The 17156-nt window shown below is 41.3% G+C and overlaps 3 protein-coding genes across 6 annotated transcripts; all 3 read right to left on the minus strand.

Annotated features, from left to right (window-relative positions):
• Window positions 1-289: 289 nt before the first annotated feature.
• Window positions 290-1232, minus strand: LOC6614217. Its single transcript, XM_002038626.2, has 2 exons — window positions 556-1232; window positions 290-501 (listed from the first exon to the last, which is right to left on the minus strand). The coding sequence occupies exons 1-2, from the start codon at window positions 1103-1105 to the stop codon at window positions 485-487; spliced, it is 567 nt and encodes a 188-aa protein (XP_002038662.1). The 5' UTR covers window positions 1106-1232; the 3' UTR covers window positions 290-484.
• A 6001-nt stretch (window positions 1233-7233) lies between these two features.
• On the minus strand, window positions 7234-10023 carry LOC6614219 (facilitated trehalose transporter Tret1). Its single transcript, XM_002038628.2, has 7 exons — window positions 9857-10023; window positions 9674-9791; window positions 9504-9615; window positions 9295-9425; window positions 8388-8740; window positions 7913-8325; window positions 7234-7789 (listed from the first exon to the last, which is right to left on the minus strand). Exons 1-7 carry the CDS (start codon window positions 9936-9938, stop codon window positions 7592-7594), a joined length of 1407 nt encoding a protein of 468 aa, XP_002038664.2. The 5' UTR covers window positions 9939-10023; the 3' UTR covers window positions 7234-7591.
• A 353-nt stretch (window positions 10024-10376) lies between these two features.
• LOC6614220 (facilitated trehalose transporter Tret1-2 homolog) lies at window positions 10377-12590 on the minus strand. 4 transcript variants are annotated; one of them, XM_002038629.2, is made up of 7 exons: window positions 12390-12590; window positions 12213-12330; window positions 12037-12148; window positions 11851-11981; window positions 11443-11777; window positions 10833-11245; window positions 10377-10774 (listed from the first exon to the last, which is right to left on the minus strand). In XM_002038629.2, exons 1-7 carry the CDS (start codon window positions 12439-12441, stop codon window positions 10577-10579), a joined length of 1359 nt encoding a protein of 452 aa, XP_002038665.1. In that variant the 5' UTR covers window positions 12442-12590; the 3' UTR covers window positions 10377-10576. The 4 variants fall into 4 exon arrangements, with proteins under 4 accessions (XP_002038665.1, XP_032577247.1, XP_032577248.1 ...); XM_032721356.1 differs by having other exon boundaries at window positions 12386-12590; XM_032721358.1 differs by lacking the exon at window positions 10377-10774 and having other exon boundaries at window positions 11128-11186.
• Between the last annotated feature and the right edge of the window lie 4566 nt (window positions 12591-17156).

Consider the following 17156-nt stretch of genomic DNA (forward strand, 5'->3'; position numbering starts at 1 on the left):
GGCCCAGAATTCGGTGTGCCATTGAAGAGTCGTGGATCAGTTAAAGTTCTTGCAAATAATTGAAAGGTTCCGCGACTCTGGCATACTTGAAATCATTAACAAGCTTGAAGTACCATCATTACCATAGGCTTAGATATGAGGAAGTATCTATTTAACTGTGTGAAATAGATTGTATAACAATTTTGACTCTTTAAATGGGTTTTCTTTAATTGGTTGGGATCTATAAAACATTCCAGTTAATAATTCTCTTGGTATAAGAGAATATCACCCACTAAGACCAACAAACAAATTAGTATAGCTGTTCTTTTATTTATTGCACAATTCAGCATATTATGTTATCTGCGAAAACATTCGTCTTAGTTCTTGATGGCCCACTAAAGGCTATGCTAAACATCAAATGACAAATCTACCAGGAGAAGCCCGATAGTCCGGAGCTGCAAAGCGGTCAATTTGGACATTCAAACAGCATTTTCGACATATTCCTTTAGATCATAATATTATCTGGAAAAGCAAGGAATTATGGTTGCGATTGATAACAAATAATTCGGCTCTTACTGGGCAGAAAATGGTGGAGTTCCGGATTCGGGTTTTTGTTGATCGCTTCATCTATGTAATCTCCGCCAGAGCGCAGCGGTAAATGTTCTATGGCAGGGTGATAGGTTGGAACGGCATATAATGGGACCTGCTGAGCCTGATCGTCCTGCTTTGGTGGGTCAAACTGGCCCGCCTCCCTTTCAACTTCTTCCTGCTGATGCTGTGGTACCTTGTTCCTGCAGTTGAAGAATCGAATCCATGTGTGCGGTCGGAAGACTTGACCTTGCTCCCTCGGTGCCTCCTCGATCGGCGATCCTTTTAGGTCATTGGCTATCAGATCCGGACGCATGTGGCGATGGTGGTGGTGGTGGGGGTACTGCTGGTGTTGGTGCTGCTGCTGGAGCCGGCTTACGTCCTCCACCACAAACAAAATGCCAGCCACAATTAGCAAGGCCACCGAGAGCAGGACCAGGAAGCACAGGATGTCCTGCAGCAGGGTTCTCAGATAATCAGGACTCGCAGATCGACGCTCTCCGGCGGGCGTTTGACTCTCGACCTTGGAAATATCCATTAGCAAAAAATTTTAATGTGCCAAATCTTTAACTAAACTTGTATACTATGCGTTTTTATATGGAAATTTTGAATTCCAAACGTTGCTTGCTGCTCAACCGACGGTATAGAATAAAATAATATGGGCTATCCTCGGTTGAATTGAACTGGACTGAAAAAACCTCGCCTACTTGCTTGGAAAACCGTCTTTTCTTTTCCATCTTTGTTGTCTTCCCTGTATTTCTCGTGATAAGCCCAACTTTCCCAACGCCTTTGGAAATTGGTGTAATTGAAACTCTTTAACGGCAATCAACATGACGTTTGATGTGATTGAATTATTGGACACTTAAATGGGCGGCCTCAGCGAAATGCAAGGCAGCCAAGAGGAGTCGAATGGAAGACTCTTTAGCGCATTTTCCTATTTTCACACCTCGGGCAGCGCGTCCCTAACTTACCTGGCCCTCATCCGCACCCTCGGACTGTGGGTATCACTCAGTGCCCAATGAAGATGTCTCCCCCAAAAACTGGAACCGAATCCGTGCCAAACTGCCGGGCCTGGAGGTTCATTAGTCAGGAAGTGTTATACATGATGCAGTCGACTGTGCGCCCATGCATGTTAGGGAAATTGAGGCTTTAATTTGATTATATGGACACTAAAAAGGGGGAGGCATAGTATATGGTTATATATATATACTTGCTAATTTCTAAATAATAATAATAATATCGTGGTTTTTGGCTTGACTTCAGGAAGTCAAATTGCAGAACTTCGTCGGCAACTTTGGCAAATAGATTCGATTTCCGCAAAAAGCTTTCAATCAGCTGGCCAAAATCAATTAAAAGGCAACTGCAAATGCTCGGTTATACAATCAGAGTTGTAAATTGTAAATGCGCCCACTGTTTGACGCTCCGCAACTGATAAGGCCACCTCACCCTGGAGCTGAGGAAAACCAAAAGCTCGGGCGAACACAACAATGGCAGCGGCGGAGACATTACATAACCTCCAGATGCCAGGGCAGGCACAATAACCTACAAATGCGCAACCTCACTAACCGAATGAACCCAGGCCCAAAAGGAGAAAAATAAGCTACAAGATACAAACCTAAACTGCTAAAGCCAACGTAATACGGTTCGCAGCTTCTAGAGAAAATGAAACACAACCCCAGCGGGAAAATCATCGGGTCGACTTGTGTGTGTGTGTGTGTGTGGGAAATTGCGACAACGACAAATAAATTACAGCAACGCTTAAGGTCAAGCGATTTGTGCAGAAATGAGGCATATAGAAAACATATTGCTGCGATCGCTGCCTTTCTGATAACCAAAGAAATGAATAGGCCCTCGACTGTTAGCAGTGATGGGAAGTGGCTGGCCCAAATATTGGTAGTTCAGTCTAAAAAAAAGCAAACATACCAATAATTTACATTGCCAATACACATTTAAACAATATATTATATTGGTAAGCGCTAGAGGAATAGTAGTTTTGAATCAATAAAGTTATTTAATATTAAATTATTAAATATAAATTAAATAAATATTAAATAAATAAAATACAAATATCTTACATACGAATTTAAATAAAGAAATAAAATATATATAATGGAGACTGTCTCTTTTTAAAATCTTGCAAAAATCGTACAAGAAAGGTTCTCCAAACATTGGATATTGGCACTACAAGCTGATTTTAACCAAACGGAGCTTCTTTCTTTAATTTAAATTTTAGTTATAATTCTTATATTTTTTTGCAGTACCCTGGGTAGAGTTTGGGGTACCTTTGTCATCACTGCCACGGAGTGGCAGTCTGGTAGACCGCCGACGAATCGTGGCTACCACAATTGCCGCGGGGTCAAATGGCGTTGAGGTAACGAGGCGAGCTAAATCATCGACTTCAACTGGGAGTCAACACGTGCAGAGTGTTCCATGCCCCCGGGGTGTGAATACCCGGCTCTGGAGTCGCGCAGCTCGGCCAGAATTGATTGCCACTTGGGAAGGCCATTTCGGTTGCTCTTCTAGCTCGTTCGTACATATAAATCAAAAGAATTAAGTGCCGAGGAAGGGCCAAACGATTGTCTGACTTTAGCCACCTACTTGGGGAGCGGCCAGGTCTGAGGATGAATCAAGGTGTCAATTTGGCGTAGATTCGGTAGTCGGCGATCAATTAAATTCGTATTAGCTTTTCTACGTTATTTTGCTATATTCTTACTTTATTTGGGGTATTAAAATCTGCAAAATCTGAGCCATGTTCTGGGAATCTTCATTGACTAAATCATTAAGTGAGATATTTCCTGACCAGAGATGACTGGACAATTTTCCCAATGTGTTAGGCTATTCTTTTGAGTCATAGTTATTAATTTTTGTGTAAAAAAACTAGCTTGTTATATTACAATGTTTCACTTGAGTATGGTTGCTATGAGTTTTAAATTGAGTTTTTAATATGAATTCTTACTTTCGTCATGGCTTTCTTTAAGCCCGTGAATTATACCAATAAATTTTCTTTTCTAGATGTGGCCAGTGATCTGGGACTTCCCCATTACCTCTCACCCGATGCCAAGTTTTGCCCTTTAGAGGAGGTGAATGCCTGCCCAGTTTCATAACCCATTTCGATGGGTTGTAACAACTAGCAACTAGTTTCGGCTTTTGGCTTCGTGCCTTTGCCTTCATGTCTTCATTTCACCCACCGCCACCACAAGATTGTGTTAAAATTTTATTTTTGCATAATTGAAAAAATTTAACAACTTTGGCGAAACAAATTTTACGTTAACTGTGCGCATTTTGTAATTTCGCTCGCGTGCACATTTCGTTTACCCATCCGACCTGACCCATTCCTTGGCCAAAGCCGTAGGTAAAAAGAGGCTGAGAGCCGAGAAAAGCTAAAACATTATTACAACAAGCAGCGTGATTTCCGGAAGTTGGAGCTGAAGCGCAACAAAGGCGCCTGCGCCTGCGCAAATGTCGTCGGCTTTGCTGTCGAATTGATTGTTGCAGTTGCAGTTGTGGCAGTTGTGGCAGTTGCTGCGAAGATCCAAAGAAAGTCGTGCTGCAACAGCTGCAACGGCAGCTCGGCCAACTTGCCGTCCTGTCTTCGTGCGAATAATGTCATTTGTGTTTGTTTTATAACCAAATTTACAACAACTTGCCACTGCCGACGGCAGGCACACTTGGAACGCCACTGCTGCACTCAACATAATTGCTTCAGTCCGAGGTAACGATGCCTTGGAACCCTTCTTGTGCCTTGTAAAGATACTTACAACTCGTTTATTTACATACCTTTATATCGAAAGTAGCTGAAATTTACCAGTCACTTAGCACAAAGAATCTAGCTAAAACTCACTTTCTTTTAACTCTCGTTTAGTACTTTCACCATTATCGTTCTTGAAATGCTATAATCAATTAATAACTTCTAATTCTACTTCACTTTTACCTTGCCAACAATAATTAGCCACATCCAAAGCTCGAACCTACAGGGTCAGAAGTTATATAATAGTTTGGATTCTGCAAAGTTGCGTCATGATTCGTTTTTTTTTGTATCATTTCTAGTTAATAGGTTTTCTTCTTCTGCTACGTGTATTGGTGACTGCACGATCTTACATAATAATTATAGAAATAAAGCTGTCCCGGCTAACATAAATTAGCATTATAGAAAATAGAAAGGTCTCCCATTCTTTGTACGGACCCAAATGGTTTTGGCCAAATGGTGTTTTGGCCCTCGCATCCTATCCTCACACTTGACCATTCTTTAAGCTGCTGATCGTGGCTAATTTTATAACAGGTCTCGTTGGATTTCATAAATCTTAGATGTGGCGAAATTTTCGTCCAAGTGGCGGTGGCATTAAATTAATGTTCTAACATAAATTTATAATTCATGTTTAAAGGCCAGGCCAGCACTTCTTAAATAATGATGGCTTTGTCTTGGCAACCGCGTCAGTTGAGGATGATTTAATGACCTTTTTAAGATGCTGAAGTCGATGTTGGCGGGACAAAGGTACTCTTATTAATTATTTTATTGGCAGACGGTTAATAAATGCTCCACTGACAGGAAGCGCAAATTAAATATGTTTTTGTACCTAATTTGTGTGGTGCTTAATTAATTTTCTAGCATTTATAAATTGCTTTTTAATGCCCGATCCTTTGACAATTCCTTTTGTTTGACAAGGTCCATTGATTTACTGGGAATACCTTCCAAAAAGTCTTGATATCTCTATATATTAAACCTAGGCTTCACGCACTTCACTTGACCTAACCACCTCTGACCTCATGTCTAATATATGAGTGTGAGGTGTTTTCAGCTGTTTTAAGATAACTTCTGCTGACAGCCACACTATCAGAGATGTTTTTCATCCGCCGCCTTATTTACCATAAAGTTTTCACACGACAAGTCAGGTTTTTTTGGAAGTATGCCAATGTGTATATGCATATTAAACGATTTTCGTCGTATTTCTACGTCTAAAATGCAAATGCTGTTTACCATGTATGTATGTATGTATTTTATTTTTGTTAAAGTTCAGTCAACTTCGGTCCAAACTATTTTAGTTTTTATACGACAATGAGCAGCGGAATCTGTTATTATGTAAACTCTTCGAAAAAGAACCTAATCATTGAAGCCCAGCGATTGTATAAGTTTCGTGATCAAAAGAAATGCGAAATTCGGTTAGCCCCAATCTCCATTCACAAAATTAGAGCATATAAACATTTAAGCCAATTTTTCACAATTACCAAATCGACTTCCCAAAAGCACAATACCAACTCAGCGGCCAAACAATAATGAATTCAATATTTTCGCAAAGCACAATATATAAATCGAGAAATAATTTCACCCGCAATTGCGACGTTGTCATCCCGGTTTGGTTATCAATGGAGATCACTAGGTGAGTGGCGCTCGGCGCTAATTGTGAGTTATGAAGGCCGAAATTCGTGTTGCTACTGTGGAACAGCAACAAGATAGACTGACATTTCGGTCAAATGGAAAATTGCGTGTTAATGGTCATGCAGGGCAGACAATGGATGTGGATTGCCCACGCGGCTTTCTTTCAGCCGATTGCAGCCGATCAAAGCCAAACAATTGGCATCCGTGTTGCCACAAATCAAATACTCGTAATCGCAACAATGAGCAATTGCTGGCATTAGTCGCGATTGTTTGTCCAACTTTTGGGCCTCTTTCGATTTGGCAGGAGTGGTTGGTTGCAACAGTTCCGTGGCCCACACACTGAGGTATATGCTACCATACCACAGACTTCCGACAACTCATCCAGTGCTGACCCATCCCATCCCATCCCAACCCAACTGATTATCAACTTAATCAGCAGCGGCTAATTGCGGTCTGCCGCCACATTTGCACTTAGCCCAACTGCAATAAGTGCAGCTAAGTTGAAGTTGTTACAAATTTCCGCCTGTCAGCAGGCCGACTAGATCCCATTTCCAGTGAGTGACGGAAAAACGTGTGAAAATTATGAAACTGCATTTTGATGCAACGTTGGCGGGTAAGTGGATGCGATTGTGGATGTACTCCCGAAATAAGAAACTCCCCCCCACTAAAAATGTGAGCATTAGATTTGTGGCTCTGTGGGTTTTTCGACTGCAGCTCCAGCTCCAACTTCATCTGGGCTTTGTTTGAGCTGGCATCGTCTCTGGAGATCTGAGCGAGATTTGTGTGTCCTGTCATAGAGATCAAATTTTCTTTTCTCCTCACTCACTTTGCAGCGCTTAATTTGCACTGAAACTGCATTTGCAGAGCTCGAAAAGTGCCCGTCGTAGAAGCAAAATAAATAATTTTTATTGTGTTGAATTTATGAGTCATTGTTTGGCTCTTTGGATCTTCGGCTGCCTGGCTTTTTGCCCTAGCTGGCTTTATCTTCTAGGCTTTTGCGAGTTCATTAATTTTGCACTGCGGAGTTATCGCAGGAAAGCGGCTAGGAAAAAGAGTTTTCTTGTTACATCGCAGGCTTATCACTGCGAAATGTAGCCCACTTAGGTGGCGAACAAAACTGTGATAGCAGGAACCGATATGGAAAAACCATCGAAAGTTAGGAAGAAAGGGCAAATACATCAAATTTAGTTTCCTTAAACTACTATTAACTACATAAACTTACTATTTCTGAATATAAACAATAACTATTTAAAAATGCGTTTTTAAAGTGCTCGATCTATATAAATCGAACTAATACAAATTTATCTAATTTAATACAAATTTATTTAAATAAAAGCTATGGGTGACTTAAGCCTATTCATTTACAATTTTTGCGCTTATCAATCACAAGATCACAGACCCTAGACTTTCTCCCGGCCAAATTATTAAATAAAATTTCTATGTACAGATATCCGAAAGAAAACCGCAATGCTCACAAATTGAATTAAGTTCAAGAGTTCAGAATGAGCCGATGCCGCCATTGTGCTACAAACTATTGACTGAGTACTCTTGACATGGGAGCATTTTTGGGATCCCGCAGCTTATGCAATGCGCCACACCGCCAACAAAAGCAGCCAAGTGGCGTGGCCGCTGGGCCCGAAGTTGATGTCATCAGTGCGTCATCAGCTTTCCTTTGGTCTCCGGCAGAAACAGTCCCAAGACAATGAATCCGAAGAGGCACATGCCCGCCGACATGAACATGGTGGCAGCCAGGCCCTGATCGTAGATCATTGTGGGGTAGATCTTCAGAGCCACGAAGATAAATCCGCTAAATGTGGCCATGCTCAAGGAGGTGCCAATGGAGCGGATCTGCAATTGGTAAGGAAAAGAAGATAGATTGATGAAGCTACAGCTGGAGAACTCCTGTTACCAATTAGTAATATTTTTCAATATTAAATTGGACAAGATTTTCAGTGATTCGGAATCACTCACCTTAGCTGGGAGCAGCTCAATGATGATGATGAAGATCAGGGCTATAACTCCTAGTGAAGCAATGCAGGCCACAAGGCACATGATGACCAAAGGAAGCCATCCATTTTGGTTCAGAAACTCCTCCGATGCGAAGCACTTCAGCAGTGCAATGGACAGCTCACCCAATCCCATTCCACCCATCGAGGTGAGGAGCAGAACACGACGACCCAGTCTGTCCACTAGGGCGACAGCACTGAAGATTCCCACCAGCTGGGCAGCTCCGACCACAATGGTGCTGGTGTTCGGATCCAGGTTGTTGCCCAGCTCAGCAAAAATGTGCGATGTGTAGTTGAAGATGGCGAAGCTTCCTGACAGCTGATTGCAGATGATCAGCACAAAGATCAGGCCGAATATCTTTAGTGTAGGTACGTTGACTGCAAGGGTAAGACAATTATTTAATCAGACCGTAGGTAAAGATAATTTGTATATTACTCACTGAAATCTCGCCAAGAAATGCTCTCGGTGACGCCGCCGCTGAGAACCTGAAGCCGAAATGTGTCAAACTCAATTTTAGCCGCGTCATGCTGAGAAGCCTCCTTGTCGGAGGAAGTGGGTGGTGTCAGATTCTTGTAGAAGTAGAAAGACTTCTCGGCCTGGTCATCGCGCCCTCGTCTCAGCAAATATTGTGGTGTCTCCGATAAGCCAATAACTGCCAGCATAAACACCACCGGTAGAGCAACGATAATACACGGCATCAGATAGTACGAGAGATACGAGGCCAATGTAAAGCCAACCATCATGCCGATGCTAACGTACATCATGGCCATGGACGATAACGCTCCCCGAACACTAAAATTAGTATATAAAATTATATTAAATTAGACAATAAATGTTTTTGGCTTCATTCAAACATCATTCATCCTACATTCAAACTACTTATTACGACCTGAAACCAATATATGGATAGATAGATATCCACTAAATATTGACAATCGACAAAAATGATGCCAAAATGATTTGAAAAATTAAATAAAATTAAAATTGAACATAAGCATTGCGTTGCCGTCAATTTTATTAATATATTTTTTCTGCCGAAATTTATTAAAATCTGCAAATGACCTTTCCCAACCATACTCAAGTTAAATGTTATGTTATGTTAAAAGAAATGCCTTAGATTGATTTCTTTTCCCACTTGCTAAATTCCAAGTAATTCACTCCAAATATTCAATAATTCCCCGACCTATATCTAATCGTTATTAGCTAGACAAACGTGAGCCGATATTATTGAATATATGAGCGTAGTCTGAGCTTATCAGTGCACGTAAAACTTGAAATAATCTATAATTAATAGATTACCCTTAATCCGAAATGTTGTCAGTCACTAGAATAATGACGCGACTTACCTATTGTCGGCTATTTCGGCTATGAATATGGGCAAGACGACGTAGCAGCCACCTCCGGACATTCCCGCCAGGAATCGGCCAGCATACAGATACGTAACGTCTTGGGCGGAATAGATAAGGATCCAGTAGATCTAGCGAATGGAAAAGAAAGCGGTGAAGTGACTCAAGCTCTTGGGAAACCCCTTGTAGAACATGTGAACTTTATCTACCATATTGGGTATGGCCAGGAAATACATGCACACTTTACGGCCCAATCGATCGAGTAGCAGTCCAAAGATTATATTGCCGGTCAGCGAGCCTAGGCCGATAAGTGATCCAACCCTGAGAACATCAATGAGTTCAACCAAAGTTATTTCCACTGGCAGGGTAACAAGCTTACCAGGATGCCTGCGTAATGGTCAAGGGATCCCCCAAAGGGCTTTCGTCGGATCCGAGCAATCGAAGAGATGGTGACAGCCATCCCACGGCAATTCCATGGGTCAGCGTCATAATATGCACTGGGATTAGTCAACTTTTTTATTAAATGCTCTACTGTGGTTCCTTGTCTTGTATTTTCACCCACCAGTCATGGTGGCAATAAATTGCCATCGGTACCGCGCACTAAAAACACTAAACTGCTGCGATGGACTTGAATCATAAGTCATATTGCCTAATTTAATTTAGGACTCCTGAAAATGTTCCGCTTTGGATTCCGAATTAACCACTAGGAGCTCGTGTGCCAACTGAGGGTTCTTAATTTGAGTGACAAGAGCTTATGTAGTGGAAATCACGCCAGATAAGCCAACTTCCCAATCTTCTGGCAATCGTAAACAATAATGACGACTGTAAAAGTGTTGCAGATTAGATAAGTATTAAGTAGTCGCAGCGTAGTACCGCTGATTAATGCTAAACGCTCCCATTTAAAGAGGTCTGGGGAAGTCTGTAAATTAAAAAGAAAAAAAAAACACTTGGCAGTCGGGCTAATCTCACCGTTGAACTGTTGGATAGCAGCAATAAGATTGTGCAAATTTGCATAACTTTGCATGAGTAAGGTGACAATATTTACTTAAGATTGACGAAGTCATTGTAAACAGTCTTTGGATTTTATTTGACCTATTTGCATTTACACATTTATTATGAATTTTTATACATTTTCTCTTAGCAATACGGTTGCTTCTATTTGTTATGGCTTGTTTTTAGAAGTATATCGCTATCACTTAGGATCGATTTCGCAAACCTAGCCGTTTATCACTTATCTTAACTACGTGAATTCGATATGTACTGGTTCTACTTAATTAGCCCATCATTGGGTAATGCTCTTGCCCCTGGTCTCAGGCAAAAATATCCCCAGAACTGCCAAACCTAGTAGACAGAAACTCGCTGACACAAACATTGTGATATGCACTCCATAATCGTTGATCAGGACGGGATAAGTGATGAGGGCAATGAATACGGATAAACTGAGTCCGCACATACTGATGGAGATGCCAGGGGCGCGAATCTGCAAGGACATGAGTTTTAAGTTAAATCCTTTGACATAGAAGCGTAGCCGAGCTTACCTTAAAGGGCAAAAGCTCAACTATGATGACAAAGGTAAGAGCCACTATGCCCGCTGACGCCGTGAAGGACACAATGCCCATTAGGGTTAGTGCAATCCAACCATTGTTGTGTAAAAAGTCCTGCGAGGCAAAGGACTTCAGCAGACCCACTCCCAGCTCAGCCAAACCCATTCCGGCCAGCGATGGGATCAAAAGGAGCCGACGACCCACGCGGTCCACCAGCAAAACGGCGCTGATCAAACCAAAAATCTGCACAACACCCAGAAATATGCCACATAGATTGGGCTCCATCCTGCTACCTAGTTGCTCGAAGATGGTCGACGAATAGTTGAAGATGGCAAAGGATCCCGACATCTGATTGGAGAGTAGCAAAACGGCGATCAGTCCAAATGCTTTTCCCGAGACCTTGTTAACTAAATTGAATTGAAGATACAAATTTGTCATTGTAAGGTGAAACATTTTTTCTAAAGAAGTAAAGTGTCAACGGAATTAAATAATAATGTTAAAGTGGCCATACATTTGTATTGATACAATAAGTGTGCTGCCTACAAGAAGTAGTAATACAAAAATTTCCTAAATGTGTTTATTATATTATCAATTTTAAACTTACAGAAATCAGCACTAGTAATCTTTTCAGTTATGCCGCTGGCGAGAACTTTATTTCGCAATATGTCAAATTCAGCTTTATTTTCGGCCTGTTGCGCTGGATCCTTCGATAAGTTCTTGTAAAAGCAAAAGGACTTTTCGGCCTTTTCTTCATAGCCCCGTTTCAGAAGGTCCTGTGGAGGCTCAGGAAGCGGAATTATCAGGCACAAATATAGAATTGGCAGGAAAATGACGACGCATGGAAGCACATGGTAGGATAGGCAATAGACCAATACAAATCCCACTGTGATACCACTACAGAGTGTCATCATAAAAAAAGAGCCTAGAGTTCCACGAACGCTTAAGGAATGTTGTGGTTAAACTAGTCTGAATATTATACGACTTGGCAAGTAGTTGCTTTGGAATGACTTACCTATTATCAGATACTTCCGCGATAAATACAGGAAAGCAAACCACCAAAGTGCCACCAGAAAATCCCAAAAGGACGCGGCACACATAAAAATACAGTGATTTGCTTGCGAAGTAGATCAAGATCCAATTAAGCTGTAAAAAAAATGCATGTTTTTTTTTTGTAAAGCCAAGGCAAAGTTATATTTACGATATTTGGTAGGGGCACAAAGTACATGCACTTCTTAATTCCGAAATACGAGACCGGGACGCAAATTAGCATATTACAAATCAGACACCCAATTCCAAAAGCAGCACCGATCCTGGAAATCTCAATGATGACAGTTAAATTTACATCTAAATTCACTATTTCCATTGCTGACATACCACTTCACCTCGCTGATGTCAATTGGATGGCCAATTGGACTGTTGTCGGAGATGAGAGTGGGCAGAGTGGGCGAGAACCATCCTAGGGATATCCCATGAGTCAACGACATCATGCACACTGGAAAAAATCATTAGGTATCAACGATTGATCACACAGACCAACGGATTCTTACCCACGTATCATGGTGGAAAGCAACTGCCAGCGGGTGCGTCTGCTACAGATTTGCATATTCTATCGTTGCCTAACACTAGAAATCATGATATTCTTCATATTATAAAGATTTGAAAGCTTTACTCCTATGTTAAGAACCCCAAAATTTACTAGCTGACCACCTATGAATAACCAAAACAAATAATTCAGTGTGAGTGCTATGACAATGTAAATATGATTTATGTTCGGAAAGTCTGGAAAATTGTTTTTATACTAGCGTGTTTTTCAATCTTTATATCGCAGTTTATAGATTCCGGTCACTTTTTGGATCATTAGAGTGGTGAAACCCCTTAATAGAGTCATAAAATACGCAAACGCTCGAAATTCACTTTTAATCTTATGTTTACTTCATAGCCCAAATGGCGGCAAAGTGGATGAGGAAATGCTCTATGATACCGAAGTAGTCGAGCAAACACACAAATAATAAAATCATGAAGTTCGCGGAACTGTGTTTATTTTATCTCGGCACAATTAGGTCCCACAGAGATATTAATCAGCGGAGGGAAAAGGCAAACAAGCTGGGCAATCAAACAGCATGACAACAAGTTAATGGCGAGTGGGGGAGAATCTCCTTGCAAGACAGGGCTTATCGGCTCCCAATTGGCGATCGTGTCACAATAAATGATTTTCCTGTGATCAAGTTATTATATGCGGTTCCTGGCCCCACTCAGTCAGGCATTCAGTCAGTCAGTCTCTCATCGACTGTTTCGTCTGGCCGCCTATATCGATCGATAATGAGGGGTTCCTGCGCTACCAGCTGGGCAACTTTGGCCGCGGCTTACATAAATCTCGGCTGCATTTTAATGCACAAAAACGATTGGGCCCATCGTGATTCCTTTTGGAAGACTCCGTCGTCGTCGGGTTTCGTGGCTGGGGCTCTGCACGGTCGGAGGTCATGCCCTGCGGTTTGTTGTGCCGTTTGTAAAATGCTCAATAAAAAATATCAAATTTTTTCTGTGTCATTTGCATCTGCAGTCCTCGGCCCGCAGTCCGTGACCATATTATAAGCCACTCCGGCACTTTGACACAACCGAGGCAATAAGTACCCATGCTCGCTTCTCTGGTGGCCAACCGCTTGTCTTTCGTCATTAGCACACAATTGTTCACTACGTTCAAATGCTAAGATATCACTTTCGTTTGTTTAGCTGTCAGTGGCGATAAATTGGCCACCAGAGCACAGATAAGCTCGGGACTTAAGATTTTGGGCATTACCATTACTTTTCACCCGCCTATCTGGTTTGGCTAACATTCCGGATGGATGATGCACTTAATGCTGGCGGGATTGGAGTTCTATTCTTCCCAACAGGTTAGTTAACTAACCTTATTGTATTGTCTGATTAATAGTGATTTATCTGTGGCTTTAACGAATTACGTCTTATACTTATACTATATATTTTTTGAAAGCAACATAAATTGATGTCATTTATTGACCAGTGACTATCAGCCAATAAAGAACATTCTAGGTGCACCAAAATCATGTATAAAACCTTCTAAAGAGAAAGTGAAGCATTTCCCAATGCTTAAAAAATAAATGTGAATTTATATCCAAGCAAGATAAATATTCATCTATAGCAATATTATTTCCATATCTCCTTGATTTCAAGGTGTGCTACAAAAATTAAGAAAGTCTGAGAACCTTTCAAGGATTCTGAACATAAAAGCTTATGTTTAATAAATTCTATTTTGCATAAAACATTTAACATAGCTACTCAAAACATAGCTTGCGAAGATTAATCATGGGGCTATCTTCAGCATTGATCTTGACAAATGTGGGTTTAGACAAAAAAAAACTTTTAAAAGCAGCCTCACCAGTCACATATAACATCATTTCAGCGACTCCTCCCATGGAAAAGGGCCAAAAATGTGAGCAAATTAGACAAAGATAAAAGAAGCCGTGCCCAAAAATCACAGTTTCCCAAAAAAAAAAGTTAACAATTAAATCAACAAAATGTGGCTACTGCATTCGCGCGAGGAAACAGAGGCTTTGGCCAAAAGCCGAATGCCGAATGAATGACGGCATGAATGGATGAGCAATTGATGGCAGCTAGTATTGTTCTCAGGCTGGCGGGCACGTTGACAGAGCCATGTGTGAGTGCATCACCCAGAGTATCCAGCAGATACTTTTGGTGGCCCAGCATGACTGAGACCGAGACGATTGGGGCCCCCCGCCATGCCGAAAATCGCACGTTTCTATGCAAATCTTCTTCGCTTTTCAATCAGCTGCGCGACTAGGCCACGGAGGCTTCTGTGTTTTATTTTTTCCTTTTGGGTGTGGGGGTTGGGGTCTTTTGCTGGTTGTTCGGAGAGGTTTTTGGTGGCCTGTAGGCAATAATTATCGCTTGCATTACGTATTTCGGCTGCTTCTCGCTTTTGTTTTCGGCTCGGCGACTGTGTGGCAATCTAACTGGGTTGGCATAGAAAACGGGCGTTAAAATTAACGGGAGTTAAATGGTTTTTCAATTCACAAAAGGCAAAGGCAACGCCGCAATTGCACGAGGGCCCACCATCCATGCTTCTGTGATGGATAGTTTGGGGTTAAATATAGGCTAGATGGCTTCTTAGATACTTCTACAATGATTTGACACTTTGCCTGGGCTCTCGACTCTACTTGTACCGACCGAATTTGCTGAATTACTTTTCAACAGAATGGAAAACGACCTTTTAAGGTTGTTGCTCAATGTGCACAGTTTCACTAAGGGAGTGTTAATTTTGTGTGTGCTTGTTTGACTTACAAAATTAAATAGTTGTGGCAATGATTTGATTTTTCCTGCAAAAGGTTAAGTCCTTGACTTATACAGATACATACGTATTTCTTTGGCTAATAAAGTTTTCCATTATTTCAATGCATCGAATAAAAGTTTTAACAGCTCTTTCCAAGTGGTAATATTTTTTGATTTATTTGAAATATTTTTTAATTGGAATATTCTTAAATCTAAACGGAAAATCAAGGTTTTTTGGTGCGTCAACTTGTGATTTTATTGCTTTCAGATCGTTTGTTAGTTATCTATTGGGCAATTCATTATGATTGCATGCAGCGCGATTTTCTGTTTTTAATGAGAAGAGCGCCAGACTCAATGTCATTCGCAAGGGGCAAGCAACAAAACATTGTCAATATCTTTTAATGAAAGGAACTAACCAGTTAGGAGCCAGAATCAGCCCGCCATTAAAGTCACGTTAAGCAGCAGAAGCTCCACTGGATGGTGATTACGACCATCACTTCTGATTTTGAATAGAATCCAATGTTAATTTTACATGAACCGCCAGCAATTGGCGGATAGCTACTGCTGCCTGCGCGATGCCTCATGGCTGGAGATTCGTGGGAATATTTGCGGCTGCCATTATTTGAGCATTTTTGCTACACCGAATCCATAATCGCAGGCGCAATGAATCGGCATCTGCATCTGCCTTCGTGTGCAGAAGGAAGCAGCCGTCGCATCCGAGCCACCGAGACGCAGATAAATTCAGCGAAAATCAAACAACGATATTATGCAACTCCTGGCTGGGAGTTGGTAGTTGGAGGGCCCCAAAGACGCTGCCCCAAAATCATAATATAAACTGTCCACTGTCAACTCTTCAGCTGTCTCCCTTGTGCTCCATTGTCTGGCGGCTGGCCAGAAAATAGAAGCCGAGAAACAAGCCAAGAAACGCCTCAAGTCAAAAAGTCGTCACTGCGAGCATTTCGAATCTTTAATTTGCGATTTTGTTTTTTATGCCTTCCACGAGCGATCGAGCCATCGACCAACTCTTCACCAACGATTCACCGGCCCATTCCCGATATCACTTCCCTGCTCCCAGTCCAAAAGCCCTACAAGTGCTTCCCCTTCCTTATTAAAGTCTAATGGATTTCCAAACTGTCATCTTGCTGATTGACGGAAATCGATTTGAATTGCTTGCGATTTATGGAATACAATTTAAAGGAGGCTAATCCTGTTGGCTGTCATATGAGTTGAGGGCTTGCGAATATAATGATGTATATGTATAAAGATGTACACCTACATATATATGAATAGAAGGATCAACATGGAACGAAGGAAGTTAAAGTTGATAACACAATAATTTGTTTAAATGGTGTAATTAGATAAAAGGAACACTTATGAGGTTCTGTAAAACTTTGCATATGTAATTTTATGCATACATACATAAATGAACTTAACTCTTTTTAATACTTTTAACAAGATTTCTAATCATTTATAACTATTTTATAACAATAGTTATGCAAAACTGAAAAGCTACAAATTATAGTATTTATTTCTATTTTTTCCAAAATTAAAATCAGATACATGCCAAAAACAACCTTCTTTAATATTAAGCAGTCATAAGTTACGTTATAGACGTATTTCACACTCATGGTGCGCTGATTAAATTCCAAAGATAGCTGCTATTAACACAACATTTACATGGTCTTAACAGAAATGTTAAGCTTTTCTTCTGCCGATCTGTCACTGTTAAACTCATCGGCACCCGAAGATTTGTGCTCTTCTCTTCGGTCTTTGAACGCCCCTCTCGAGATCGCGGCGATCAGCTGTTCGCTGGAACGGTCGCAAAGACGCCCTGCTTTTGTTTTACTTTGCGGATGCTTTTGGATTGGGGCCACTCTTCGGGCTTCTTTGGGAATTGAGGAAGATGTGGCAGCAATCTTCGCGAAGCGGTAGGTTCGTCCGGTTCGGCGGCGACGAGTGGTTTTGCTTTTTCTGTCTTTGCGCTGCCTTTGCGAGCGTTTTCGCTAAACAGAG

Source organism: Drosophila sechellia, chromosome 3R (assembly GCF_004382195.2).
Source record: "Drosophila sechellia strain sech25 chromosome 3R, ASM438219v1, whole genome shotgun sequence".
Taxonomy (NCBI): Eukaryota; Metazoa; Arthropoda; class Insecta; order Diptera; family Drosophilidae; genus Drosophila; species Drosophila sechellia.

Coding starts and splice junctions, on each gene's coding strand:
- LOC6614217 (XM_002038626.2), bottom strand. CDS start 1,105: ATGGATATTTCCAAGGTCGAGAGTCAAACGCCCGCCGGAGAGCGTCGA.
- LOC6614219 (XM_002038628.2), bottom strand. CDS start 9,938: ATGACTTATGATTCAAGTCCATCGCAGCAGTTTAGTGTTTTTAGTGCG. Junction 9,616..9,673: donor ACCATTACGCAGGCATCCTG/GTAAGCTTGTTA, acceptor TGATGTTCTCAG/GGTTGGATCACTTATCGGCC. Junction 7,790..7,912: donor TTGAGCTGCTCCCAGCTAAG/GTGAGTGATTCC, acceptor TACCAATTGCAG/ATCCGCTCCATTGGCACCTC.
- LOC6614220 (XM_002038629.2), bottom strand. CDS start 12,441: ATGCAAATCTGTAGCAGACGCACCCGCTGGCAGTTGCTTTCCACCATG. Junction 12,149..12,212: donor GACATCAGCGAGGTGAAGTG/GTATGTCAGCAA, acceptor TGAGATTTCCAG/GATCGGTGCTGCTTTTGGAA. Junction 11,246..11,442: donor GATTACTAGTGCTGATTTCT/GTAAGTTTAAAA, acceptor AATTCAATTTAG/TTAACAAGGTCTCGGGAAAA.